The sequence below is a fragment of the Oculina patagonica genome, chromosome 14 (assembly GCF_052425735.1).
Source record: "Oculina patagonica isolate OP01 chromosome 14, crgOcupat, whole genome shotgun sequence".
Taxonomy (NCBI): Eukaryota; Metazoa; Cnidaria; class Anthozoa; order Scleractinia; family Oculinidae; genus Oculina; species Oculina patagonica.
The window spans coordinates 21361286-21373826 of record NC_135771.1 but is presented as its reverse complement, the minus strand read 5'-3'; the positions used below and the strand labels follow the sequence as shown (position 1 = coordinate 21373826).

The 12541-nt window shown below is 38.7% G+C and overlaps 1 protein-coding gene across 1 annotated transcript in view; it reads right to left on the bottom strand.

Moving 5' to 3' along the window:
* Positions 1 to 2406: 2406 nt before the first annotated feature.
* LOC144638799 (protein patched homolog 1-like) overlaps positions 2407 to 12541 on the bottom strand; it is a 53571-nt gene continuing 43436 nt past the window's right edge. The window contains exons 14-24 of the mRNA XM_078498056.1: positions 11006 to 11393; positions 9940 to 10176; positions 9677 to 9755; positions 9144 to 9286; positions 8091 to 8201; positions 7311 to 7380; positions 6902 to 6990; positions 5968 to 6297; positions 5178 to 5320; positions 4168 to 4267; positions 2407 to 3731 (exon numbers count right to left, since the gene is read on the bottom strand). Of these exons, the coding sequence (XP_078354182.1) occupies positions 3441 to 3731; positions 4168 to 4267; positions 5178 to 5320; positions 5968 to 6297; positions 6902 to 6990; positions 7311 to 7380; positions 8091 to 8201; positions 9144 to 9286; positions 9677 to 9755; positions 9940 to 10176; positions 11006 to 11393 (1981 nt within the window). The 3' untranslated portion in view covers positions 2407 to 3440. The remainder of the gene's footprint in view (positions 3732 to 4167; positions 4268 to 5177; positions 5321 to 5967; positions 6298 to 6901; positions 6991 to 7310; positions 7381 to 8090; positions 8202 to 9143; positions 9287 to 9676; positions 9756 to 9939; positions 10177 to 11005; positions 11394 to 12541) is intronic.

Below are 12541 nucleotides of genomic sequence, written 5' to 3'. Positions count from 1 at the left end.
ACTGTCTGCCCTCCTTGGCGAGGCAAGCCGTATGTATACCCTTAAATGTCAGTCGTTTTCCGCTCTCTGCCTTACACTTGGGAAAGAATCTCTCTCCCAGGGTAAGGCGGGGTTAAAGCTGAAGGACGGAACTGCCGTTTCAGGCTAACATCAGTATAAAGGTTGGTGTGTGGTGGTGCAAAACTGGAAAAAGTTAACGAACGTGCCCTCCGATTCGTTTTTAATGAAAAACAAACTCATTACCATGAATTGCTCAATAAGATAGGATTACCCTCATTGTTAAGTCAAAGACTTGCAAAAATAGTTTGTACGGTTTTTAAATCACGCTCCCAAGAGCATAAAAAAGTTATTGGATTTTAGAGACGTCAGATACGATCTGAGAGGAACCGACATCCTGAAACAGCCAAGGGTCAACACAACCACCTACGGCCTCAAATCGTGGCGTTGCCTAGCGCCAAAGCTGTGGAACTTACTCCCAGATTCGTACAGAACCAACAGATCTCTTAAGGCCTTTAAAAATAGTATAATGAAAATTGACCTTTCGGGCCTTTTAACCTAATTTTAGTGGTATCGACTCATTTATTGTACATCATATTGTATATAATTATAATAATTACTTTAGATTTTATCTCATCATCCTGACTTATATAGTTTTATTTATTTATTCACTTATTATCATTTTTTTTTTTCTTAACTAATTTAGGTGGAATACCTGTAAACTAGCTGGTGTGACATTTCTGCAATGTCACACCTTATTGCTAAGTGTATGACACATTAAACGACTATTGTATTGTGTTGCTAGCAACGCAAGTGTACCATAAGAAAAGCGCAGGAGGCTGCATCATTAGTACAAACACGAGCACGAGAACAATAAACACACTTACTCTATACTTGTGTTTTCCTCTCAACGACTTACCGTGGCATAAGCACATATGCACAAGAAACAGAGCTGTTCGTTCTTTTTGTACCGAAAAAAATAATCAAGATAAATGACAGGGTATAAAAAGGCGATAAGTTCTGATCCTTCCTAGAAACGTTAAAATTTCATGGTTGTTAGCAATTCTGGAAAGAAGCGACCTTGGAACATAACTTGGCTTGTTTTGAAGAACAATGGAACTAACATCTAATAAAATATGATATTTTCTTTAGAGGGCCTTGTTTCCAAAGGCATAACATTACCCTATTTTGTTGTAATTTAATTATTTTCGACAAGATTTCGCGGAAGGTCCCTTTCATCCTCTCTATATTGAAAACATGTTTAGTTTATTAAGACAGATCGGCCCAAATATTACACGTTTTAGTAACCCAAAAGTTGCGACCTTCCCCCCACGGCCCTCCATCCCCGGAAAGTTACGATCCTCCCCCCCCCGAAAATAGCGTCGGTTAGAAAGAAAGGCGTAACGACAGAATTTTGCCGCGGAATCTTTTCTGTCCACCGGTTTTAGTTGTAGCATGTTTTAACTGGCTGTCTCATGCCGGAGAGTTGGGGAAAAGTGGCGTTCGAAACGGATGACTGGGAGAAGCGCATGTCCAGTTTCCATCAAGGCTGGAAAGAGAAAGGCTGAGAGGCGACTGGGGAAGAATCTGGTCAGTCATCCAAACTGCAAGAACTGTATAATTACAATTTTTTTTTTTTTTTTTTTTTTTTTTTTTTTTTTTTTTTTTTTTTATATTTTTTTTTTTTTTGTTTTTTTTTTATTATATTATTTTATATTTTTTTGATTTTTTTTTTTTTTTGTGTTTATTTATTAATGAGGACATTTTGTGTTGCTTGTTATTAGGAGGTGCATCTCTTTTTTGTTTAATTTTTTTCATATATGTGGGATTATAATAAAAATAAATATTAATTCGAATTATAATATTAATAATAATTTAATCCTTCCAATTTTTTTCCGTGCCTTAATTTATTATTGGATTATAATAATTTATTATTGGATTATAATAATCTATTACTGGATTATAATAATCCTATTATAATCTATTATTATTATAATCCGCGGATTAATATTAATCCGACTTGTCCTGTTACAATGAGATCCAAAAAGAACAGGTTTATAGAAAAAAAAATTTTTTCTTTATTTTCCGTGTTCTACAAATATTGAAAGTGAGCTTTCAAAGCCAAACAGACTACGAGTAGACTTTTTTTAAGGAGTTGTCCTCTATGGCGCGAGGAGAAAAGAAAAGCCGTGCGAGAAATGCCAAGAGGCGACAGAATAGATTAAATTCCGCTCACGAGTACTGTCAACTCTCACTACATTTGGACACCTTCGGAAGTCCGTAGTAGCTGTCCGTAATAACGGGGTGTCCGTAATAGCGAGGTGTCCGCAAGGCGAGAGTTGACTTAACTGAGGAACTAAGAAAAGAGAAAGACTACGAGGACTACCAATGAATTTTTTGTTTTTTGTAAAAAAAAACTATGTTTGGGTTTAAACTTAAGTGTGCACCATTAACGTTTTTTTACAAAATAATATCACTTTTTTCCTATTCAATAAAGTACCCAATACAAAAACGTATTTTGACCGAAAGCAAAATAAGTTGAGTCTATAAAAAAAGACAAACTGTTTTATTTGAAGAAAACAACTCGTAAGATAACACTGAAATTGCAGTCAGGAATATTCATAACTCAAATATTTGTCAGTCAGTAGTCAGTGACAGACAAATATTTGAGTTAAGTCGTAAGATTACTGTAAATTTGTAGGGGAATTTGTATAGTCTTAAAATGCTTTTCTTCTCAATTGAAAATAACCACGTTACGTTAAATAAACGAGGAATGACTGCTTTCTCGCTTGAAAATATCCACATTTTAACTTAAACATCATTTGATAAACGAAATGAGTAAATTTTTGGTCACTGATGTACTATCAGTATATATCCATTGTTTGAAATAAACTGTTTTTTCCTGTATATTTTATAAATTTTAAATGATTTATAGGAATGAGTACTTAAAGTACATAGTAATATACGGCAATGTTTGAAAATACGAAAATAATACCTTAAAATAGATAGAAAACTTAGCGACAATAAATATATGTTACACTGTAGTGATGATACACTTAAATACAGGTACTTGAAGTACCTACCCATTCTGATGAAAATGCCCGCTGAAAAAAGCAAACATTTTTTGGCGGGCATCAGTCAATTGATGGAACGAGAATGGACTAAAGTTAATAGATTGACGTGTTCTATTGTAGCTATATATTCGGTAAGTGATTATTAAATTTGAAGAAATTATTAAGTGGGAGTTTATTTTAACCCCTATGAAGTAGGAAAACAAACGTGGAAAAGCAGAAGCTTATGACTTCAAATTTAATACAGTTTCTCTTAGTCTTGGCATAGTCTTCTTTAGAGCCATCCGGAAACGAGGGGCTCAGGAACGAGAATGCCTATTCTGTCACGACTCTGTGGGATGGGGTCCAGCTCTCCTCTTCCGTCATTGGAACTTAATAAAATTCAACAGCGTTTAGTCTTCTGCTTGGCTCTTCGCCCGTGGTCATGCCTTCGATCCTTGGTTCATTATCAGATGGCTCCACTTGTGCCCCATGTTTAATGCTCTGATAGGTCCTTTCTAGAACGGATCCCTGATCATTGGGTTTCTCGTCTCCTTTCTTAAAAGCAGTCAGGTTAACGTTGTTTTCTTCTAGTTCCATAGCATTAATTGCTGACTCAGCGGAAGAAGGGTTTTGAATTGCAAGTGAATTTGAGGTGTCGGCCAGTGTTGGGATTTCAGTTGCCTAACAAAATAAGACACGGATTCAAATAGTAAGAAAATTCTAAAGTGTATAAAAAATTTATTTGTAGTGCACCGGCCGTATGTTTAAATAAATATCAAAAAGTTCTTGTGCTTATGTGTGCTTTTAAGGCTATTTCTTTATGAATTTTGGAAAAAAATTTGCGTCTTGGTTCAGTTTGATATTTCAATTGCTGAAATCTCAAATTAGTCCACAAAGCTCGTGCAAAAAAGTTCTGACCAATTAGAGCTTAGATACTTCCTTTTCGGCCAATCAGATTGCCGAAAAACATGGCGCACGTGACTTTTACCGCGCTTGCCACTGGCTACACTTTTTCCCGCGCTTTACGCCGCACGGTTACGTGTTTTCGCCCGCTTTTTTGCCGGTTACATTTACATTCATAACAAGTTTCTCACAATAAATAACTATTTTGACTTACCGATGCTCCTGGCCCGGCTAGTGAGAGAAAAACAGGTAAAAAGACGACGCCATTTAACATGCCAATATGTATTAACGCCACAAGTAGATTAAAAAAGTATCTGCAAAAAGAAAAATTTAAAAATTGGTTAAAGAAACAATCTTAACCCCCCCGGGGGGGGGGGGTACTCCCACATGTGGCCTATATAGGTATGTGCCGCCTGATAGGGTATGGTTTTTGAGGTTCTCGGTCCTTAAATAGGGTATCATTTTTGCTCCTTTTGGCAATGAGTTCCCGGTGTGATCCTTAGATAGGGTACCTAAATTCTATAAGCTAAAATAAACGCCCAGCTAAACCAAAAAAGGTATTTTAAAACTGAATTTACTGTTCAGTTATTAGTAAAGCGATTTTATAGAGATTTGTGTGTTGCCGTGCGCGGTTAGCCGTTATTTGGGTCGTCATGGAACGCTTCTCCTCCCCTTGAATAGGGTGTCATTTTTCGGTTTTGGGCGTTTAAAAGGGTATCAATTTTCGCTTTCTTTATCCTTAAATAGGGTAATGATAATGAGGGTCAGGGTTTAAGAACCTTGGCGGCACACCCCTATCCGAAATTTATGGGAGAACCCCCCCCCCCCCGGGCTTAACCCTGGGCTACATACACAAAGAGATCAAAATTAGGTCAAAGTTAAACCGGAAAGTGCTCGAGTTGGCGGGGAGTTCGAAATAAGTGAGTTCGGAATAGTTAAATCCTACTTCATTCATCCCATTTTTGTGAAACTCTCCAAGGGGTTTCAGGGAACAAGGGAATATCGCCATTAACGAAGAAAATAAAACTGAGAACACGGCAACAGAAGTATATTTTAGGGAACAGGGAACCCAAAATCGAAGAAATACTTTTAGGGAACACGGTAAAACAAGGAAAATGTTGTTGGTGTAACAAGGAAACATGACCCCTCCCCCCTCCCTGGAGGCCCTCTTATGCCATTGAAAAATGTGACAATGATAACAACTGACTTGGTAACCTGTCTTACCTGACTATAAATTGAAATTCGGATCCTGCCAGCATTACAACACCAAGACAGGTTGATATGGCACCATCCACGATAGGAACAAACACGTGTTCTATGGCCCTCTGCATTCTTTGGTTTCTGTTTCCGGGGGAGTGTAAAAATGCCTGCAGAGTGAAGTACAGCAAAGTCATTAATGCTTATTAAATGTTGCTAAACTTTTTAATTGGTTAGAAAAAGTCGTGCCCGTACTCTAACCAATCAAAGCTAAGATGCTGCTTTTAAACCAATCAGGAGAAAAGCTAAAAACAACTGTGACTCGTCTTTCGGGCGTTTTCCCGCGCTTGGCACACGTTGCATGTTTCCAGACGCGCTTGACGCATGTTGCATGTTTCAAGGCGCGTTTGACGCATGTTGCATGTTTTCAGGCGCGCGTTTGGCGCATGTTGCATGTTTTCAGGCGCGCTTGGCGCATGTTGCATGTTTTCTCGCGCTTGTTGCGTGTTTCGGATTATTGGGTCATTTATGTTAATTGGGTAGACGTAAATGCTTTAATTTCGTTTTGCTCAGCTTACGGCAGCGATTAAAATATCTCCCTATCTTGCTACACACTTGACCGCCTTGAAATGACTATTCTCAACTCGTGTGCACTTGTGAGTTAACTTGCGAGTCTATTTAACCATCTAAAGCAAGCCTGTACAAAAGTTCACCTTGTGAAAACTTGCGCCTCCGTTTGATAAGGCCTCTTGTACGATTTTTTTTCGGTTCAAAAACCACTATATCGCATTAACAGAAACAACTTTGATCAACTTACCATACACATGTGTACAGTGAATTCCACACCAACCCCAACAGACAGAATAAGTGTAACTGCAGGAACAGCGCTGAGTTTGATACCAGCCAGACCCATAAAGCCATACACTTCTACTGTAATCATAAGCAGGACAAGAACAATTACAGCCGCCGCCCAGATGTCGAACAACATAACCGCCATTGCTATGAAGCTCACCCCGAGTGAGATGGAAATCGCTATCAGGATTTGCCTTCCCAACCAGATGTGCTGCTCCCAAAACGTGAAAGGCACACCACTGGGGTAGTTAGGTAGACCATCGTCCGAATATTTGTCACATATCTCGCGAACGTCCTGTTGAAATGAAAGCGATCAAGATGAGATTGGACTAGGTGAGAACCCAGGACGGATTGAGGGGGGAGAGGGGGTGTGGCTCCCATAAAGGTGGCGGCATGTTCGTCGGAAAGTTTGTATAAACTATACCAGAATCCATTTTTGGGTGTTGATCAAGCTCATTCGTAGGCAGCCAAACGTTATAGACATAAACAGCCATTGTTAACATTTTTTACAAAAAAATCGAAGGAGGTAAATGTGATTTTAGTTGATATTTTACTCTCGCGTGCAAAGGGGGAATTAATATGGGGGATTCCTCTCCCCTTCCCCTTCTCCAAGGGGGGATTGCTATTCTATTCTTGATTCTCAGTTCCAACTCTGTCAAACGGCAATAATCTTATGTAGATTAGATAATTTTATTTTTATTTTATTTTTCTTGGACAGTTTGGTGTCAGGATAGAATTTTTGCTACCAAGGTAGAAACTTTATTGCTAGGGAGCGATGTCAGCAAAACGGTTTTCAGATACAAGGCAACAAAATAGAGACAGTTGCACTTAAATATTTAAATGTTCGTTTTTGGATTGTTTGATTCTTAATAAATGGCACGAAAGTACTGGTAACCTACCTGAATCAGCTTCACAAAATCTTTGGTTTCCTTAAGGCCTATAACATTAAAGTTGATCTTTGCGAATGTGATTGGCTTGGCAGCGGGCACTGAAATGGCAAAACAAAGCGAAACAATTTATATCACCTCGTTTATTCTAGTAAAGTAGAGTAAAATATCGCTTCAGCGTGCGTTCAATATTAATAAAATAATATTTATAGCTAATATTAATTAACGTCTCATCTCTCGCATCCATGGTATGCAGTTAAATATCCATAACCTTGTTCTTCTCTATCGTTTTCACTCGGTGGCCTGGAGAGAATTAGCGAGGATAGTCATGACGTCACAGCTTTAAAAACTTGGGGTCTGGTAAGGAGACTAGACGATCTGTAACAGCGCTCCACAGGTCAATCTAGAATGTGATTATTACCTTTCATTGCGTTATCATCTTGTGGAGTTCTGGTGTTTGAAAAATCGACGGTCTCTGGCTTTATATCTGCCTACAAGAAACAGATGGACAGTCTTATTGAGAGAAATAAATCTGGTATAATGAATAAGTTAAATAAGCTTGCGGTTTCCTCAGTTTCTTAAACACGAAGCAACTCAAAGTACTTGCTACTCCCCCTGGTTGGGATGCTAGTCTAGCAGAGGCTATTTATCCTCCCGGTTTAGATTTCTCTCATGGTGACCAAAAACTAACTGGTATCCCATTCAAACTCCTTAACAAAACACTCGCTATCCACCGGATAGTGATTTTCCTGGATGCGCTTCCACCCTTCACAACTGGGGCCTGGTTAGAGCTAGCCACGGACGAGAGTGCAGTTTGCTATCCAGTGGCTCGATTATTCAAAGGATATAACAACGCTAACCACCGGATAAATCACTATCCAGTGGATACGCGTTTCTGCCCACTTCCACTGTAGCGATGTATCTGGCGGTTAGCGTTATGTACCCTTTGAAGAACTACTCTTTAACGAACAAACCATTAGCCAATCTCGCGTCCCGAGAAATTGGTAAAACGTCTATTCATCTTTCATAATCCGCTTCAATAAACAATAGAATCTAACAGTAATGTAGGGTGAGAAGACCTCCAAAAACTACCAGGCTTATAAGCGAAACCACCTCGCATATCATTTGTGTCAGTAGCAAGGTTCATGTTTAAATAGTTTCACGGCAAACATATATGACATATATTGCATTTTCAACTTACTTGTGCAAATGCGTATCCCAAAACGTCCCTGTCAATCCAAATTGTAAGAGCTTTGTAAAATACTTCAGGGCGAATGATTCCATCTTTATTGACAAGTTTATAGCTTCGAACCTGCAAGGAAAACATTGAAATAACGGATCACTAAGGGTACAGGTCACTGAAAAGAAATATCAAACCAGATTTATTAAAAGAGCGCATTCAAAAATGTTCAGGTTTTTCAATATCAAAATCCACTTCTTTCCTCGCCATCTTTAGTCATCCTCACTTCCTAATGACGAGTACTGTTCTATAAAATTCGCTACATGAAAGATCGCCTTTGTCCCATATATCTTTGGCTTAGGGTAAAGGTGGTAAAGGCCGTCTTTGCGGCCAAACCTTTGACATACCTTTGATTGCGGCAAAAGGCGTCTTTGATTTTGATCAAAGGTAATACGCCCTTGACGTTTATCAAAGGTGCGATAAAGGAACCGTGAACTGCGACTTTGTCTCTTGTTAAAAGTACCTTTTATTTGCATCAAATCTGTTACTACTTTGATACGTGTGAAATCCCTTACCAAGGCAATATCTAAGGACTTGTTTGCCTTTGACATCTGTTTCAAAGTTAGTCATCCATCTTTGTCTCACTTTTGATGCGAATCAAAAATGTGACAAAGCTAACTATTCGTGCAGTGATTAAATCAATATTCTTGGGTTTCCTGTAGCTAAGACAAATTTGTGACCTTTTTGAAGTAGATTGCAAATTTTGTTTAAACTACTTTACTGCTTTTTCGAGTAAAAAGTCTTTTTGAAAAGATTTAATCACTTTCGTTTCACCAACGTGAAGCCGTTATAGTCCAAGTAATCTGAGATTCGACCCGAAAAATTCCATACTGATGACGTAGCTCAGCAGACATCCGTGCAGTGTCTCTGATTGGTTGTTCTTTTGATTTCGCGCGCAAGTACTAGCCAATCAGAGACACTTAGTGCACGAATCTCTGTAGAGCTACGTCATCAGTAAAGAAATTTTTGTTCTGCCACAAGACTCCGCGGCCGATACCCTATTAAAGTGCTTACCTTCGATCTGTCAATTTTATCACAACTGTCATCCTGAGAGAGTAGTTTGTAGGCCATAACCCCAGTGCTCGAAGCGTTTTCTTTCCAGCCGGATTCTGTTATAAATTTATTTGCCCAGTCCTGATCAAATGATGTTTGAGTATCTAAACAGATAAAAAAACCATTGTTAGTTTGTTGTACCTCATCTAAAGCTTGCTCTTCTTTCTGAGCTCTGAATTCGCTGCACACCGCCATATTGAATGTTATGACGTCACGATGTTTGCCCTTTTTTGTTATAAAGCAAAAAAATCTATTGTTTCTTGTAATAAAGGCAGTCATGGCATAAAAAAGAAATGCTAGTTCAGGGAAATACAAACCTTCAACGATTTAATCGTTTTTTTCCAAAACTAGGATACTTCCCATTTGAAGAAAATAGGTTAAAGAAAACCCTGGTCTTTCATAAAAAGGGCCAGCCATTCAATTTTACCTTCATAAATATACCTCACTTGAAAATACCATAGTTGACTTCATACAATTTAATTTGCATCTCTTACCATTAAGCCAGTCTCGAAAGTACATCAACCAAAATCTAGGAATTTCTTCTGAGTCTGGAATTCTAATTACATTTGGAATCTGTTGACAAGGAAAGAAACAGAAAAACTTTTAAGTTGAAAAGAACGTTATTCGAAGGGAAAGTCGTTTCTATACCCGGGTACCTGGTAGGCGGTGCTTTTCACAAACAGTTTACCTCTGGGTGCCCAGGCTAAACTAACCTTTGGGATTCCTGTGGCAGACCGTGCAATTCCTTAGAACTTACCTGCTTAAAGTCCTCATGGTATGAATATAACTTCTCCTGTTGATAAGCGTAGTCAAAATCATCTTTAGTAACAAGTGTCATTGGATAAAACGAAAAATACTTGAATTGAGCCTCGACAAATTTGTGTGCCACGCTTTTACTTGGTACGACATCTGTAAGCTCCAAACCGTCTTCAACTTGAAAGGCACCGTATATTCCAACGGCGAGGAGACCAAGGAAGAATAATATCACAACCACCTAGAAAGGAGAAATACAATATTGTTTTATAAGCCAGGATTCAAAGTTTCCACCCATGTTAGGTATTATCTATGGTAGGCGAGGTGGCCTTATGGTTAGTCCACTGGACTTCGGATCGGGCGGTCCGAGTTTGAGCCCTGGCCGGGGTCATTGTACTGTGTTCTTGAGGAAGCCATTCTCAAGTGATTCAAAAATCTCTCATTGTCTCTGCTCACCCAGCTGTATAAATGGTAATCGGAAAATTTTAATTTCAGGGGGTGTTAAAATTCTCCTAATCCGGAAACCAAAATTTACTTATGAGTTTGTCATGAAAAACGGAAAGTTCTAACGAATAATTTTTGCCTCTTATTAGGTCATTCCACTGAAATAGAACCTGCACTGAGATTTTTGTCAAAGCTATGCCTATAGATTGTTTATGTTATAGGGCCTTAAATTTTGAAATAAAAATGGGGGTGCTCATGCTCGTTAAAGAGCAACAGCACCTTGTTTATACCCAATAAATCCTTATGATATCACCATGATTATAGTCACGATTGTTTGCTAAATTCACGTTTCCGACGATTGTTTCTTATTCTACCCTGAGAAATGGTCCATATTTATTCTACAGAAAGAACGTTCATACTCAATTCAAATCAGAAAAAAAATGATAGGTCACCATACTCGTTTTCGGGAAAATGACGATTTACCTCTCTGGTGAGGTCCAGCCGTAAAGAAAAAGCCGCCATTTTTAATGTGCGCGCGCTAAATACTCGTGAAATTCTGCGCAGTAGGGATGCGCAATGCAATACTGGGGAATAACGTTAACTGGTGTTAACTTACGTTAACTTACCTTAACTGGTGTTTTCTGCAAAAAAGGCCCATAGTAAACCGTCGCAAAATGTTGAAGAGACAACAGTGCGCACATTGCACTTATGCTATCCATTGAAGAATCAGTCCCACTGCCTGGGGCACTCTCTTGCGATGCATTAGAACTGAGATGATTTCTCATAATGCTCGCTTCACTGTCATACGACAGTTTTGACTGTTTGTCCACATTATTAGCGTACTCGTTGACAAGAACTTCGGCGATGGAAGAATCAGACTTGTCCCTGCTTATCACAATGGTGTCGATTGGTTTAGGTGGGGCCTGACTGTTTGAGAGCTCATTTTTGTGTGGAATCGTTTCTCCGTTCGCTGTTGGTAGCTCTACTCGAGCCCGACCTTGCGTCTGTGTAGATCTGCCAAGTGATGTCAAAATCAAGGAACGATTAGTTCTTAACGTCATTGCCCAGAAATAGAATGAACTGAACATAGATTTCCAACCAAACTTTGCCTACTGGTTGATTACCTTTTAAGTCCCCTTAAAAGGAGACTTAAATTTTGAAATAAAAAAGTAGGGTCACCGTATTCGTTTAGGAGCAGAAAGACCTTGTACATACCATTACTCTTCTTAATAATTCCCTTGCGAGTACTGGCGAAGTACACTTTTCCAGTGATAATTTATTCTTTAAACATAGAAATTGATCTGTTTTAATTTTACAGAAAGATTGTGATCGCTACGCTTAAATTATGAGAAAAAATTGATAGGTCGCCATACTCGTTAACGAGAAAGCGACGAATTATTTTTCACGCGGCCTAAGCTGCACAGAACAAAGCCGTTATTTTGTTAATGTGCGCGCTTATTACGCGTACAATTCTGCGCAGTAAGGTATGCATGCAATACAGGGAAATGAAGTTAATCAAACAGTTCGGTTGAGTCCCGCCTCGTTCAGTTAGTAGCTTTACGCCTTTGTGTATAACCATCAGAAAATAAAGAAGATTATTATACATTAGAATTACTTTGAAACATGTGATTGGTCGAGAGCATTCAGTCAATATGCAGTAGCATGTGAACTTGACATGATAACCCAATATCTGCAGCAGATATTGGGTTATCATGTCGAGTTCAAAGTCCGTCTAGTTTCCAAGCCCCTCGTCCGTGTAGTGCTGTCAAACTTTTGAAAATATGGCTGAGCGATTCGCCTCCGTTTCCGAAGAGGAATTGAAAGTTTTGATCAAGAACAAAGATTCTAAAAACAACAAACAACAAAAACAAGTGTAAAAATTCTGAATGATTATTTGAGGAAGAAGAACCTGGAGGGACCACAAGATAAAACCGCTTTGGCCCATGTTCTGACGAAGGTTTAAGCCGGCTCTAGAAAAAGTGATGGCAAATTGTTTGAAAACGTATAATAAAACAATTATTGAATTCGGTTTTCGCATGATATCTTGAATTATCAAAACCTTGTGTCTGTGTTATCTGCCTCAGCCTTCGGCTTCGGCAGATAACACAGACCTCGGTTTTGATAATTCCCGATATCATGCTCAACCTCATCCAATAATTGCT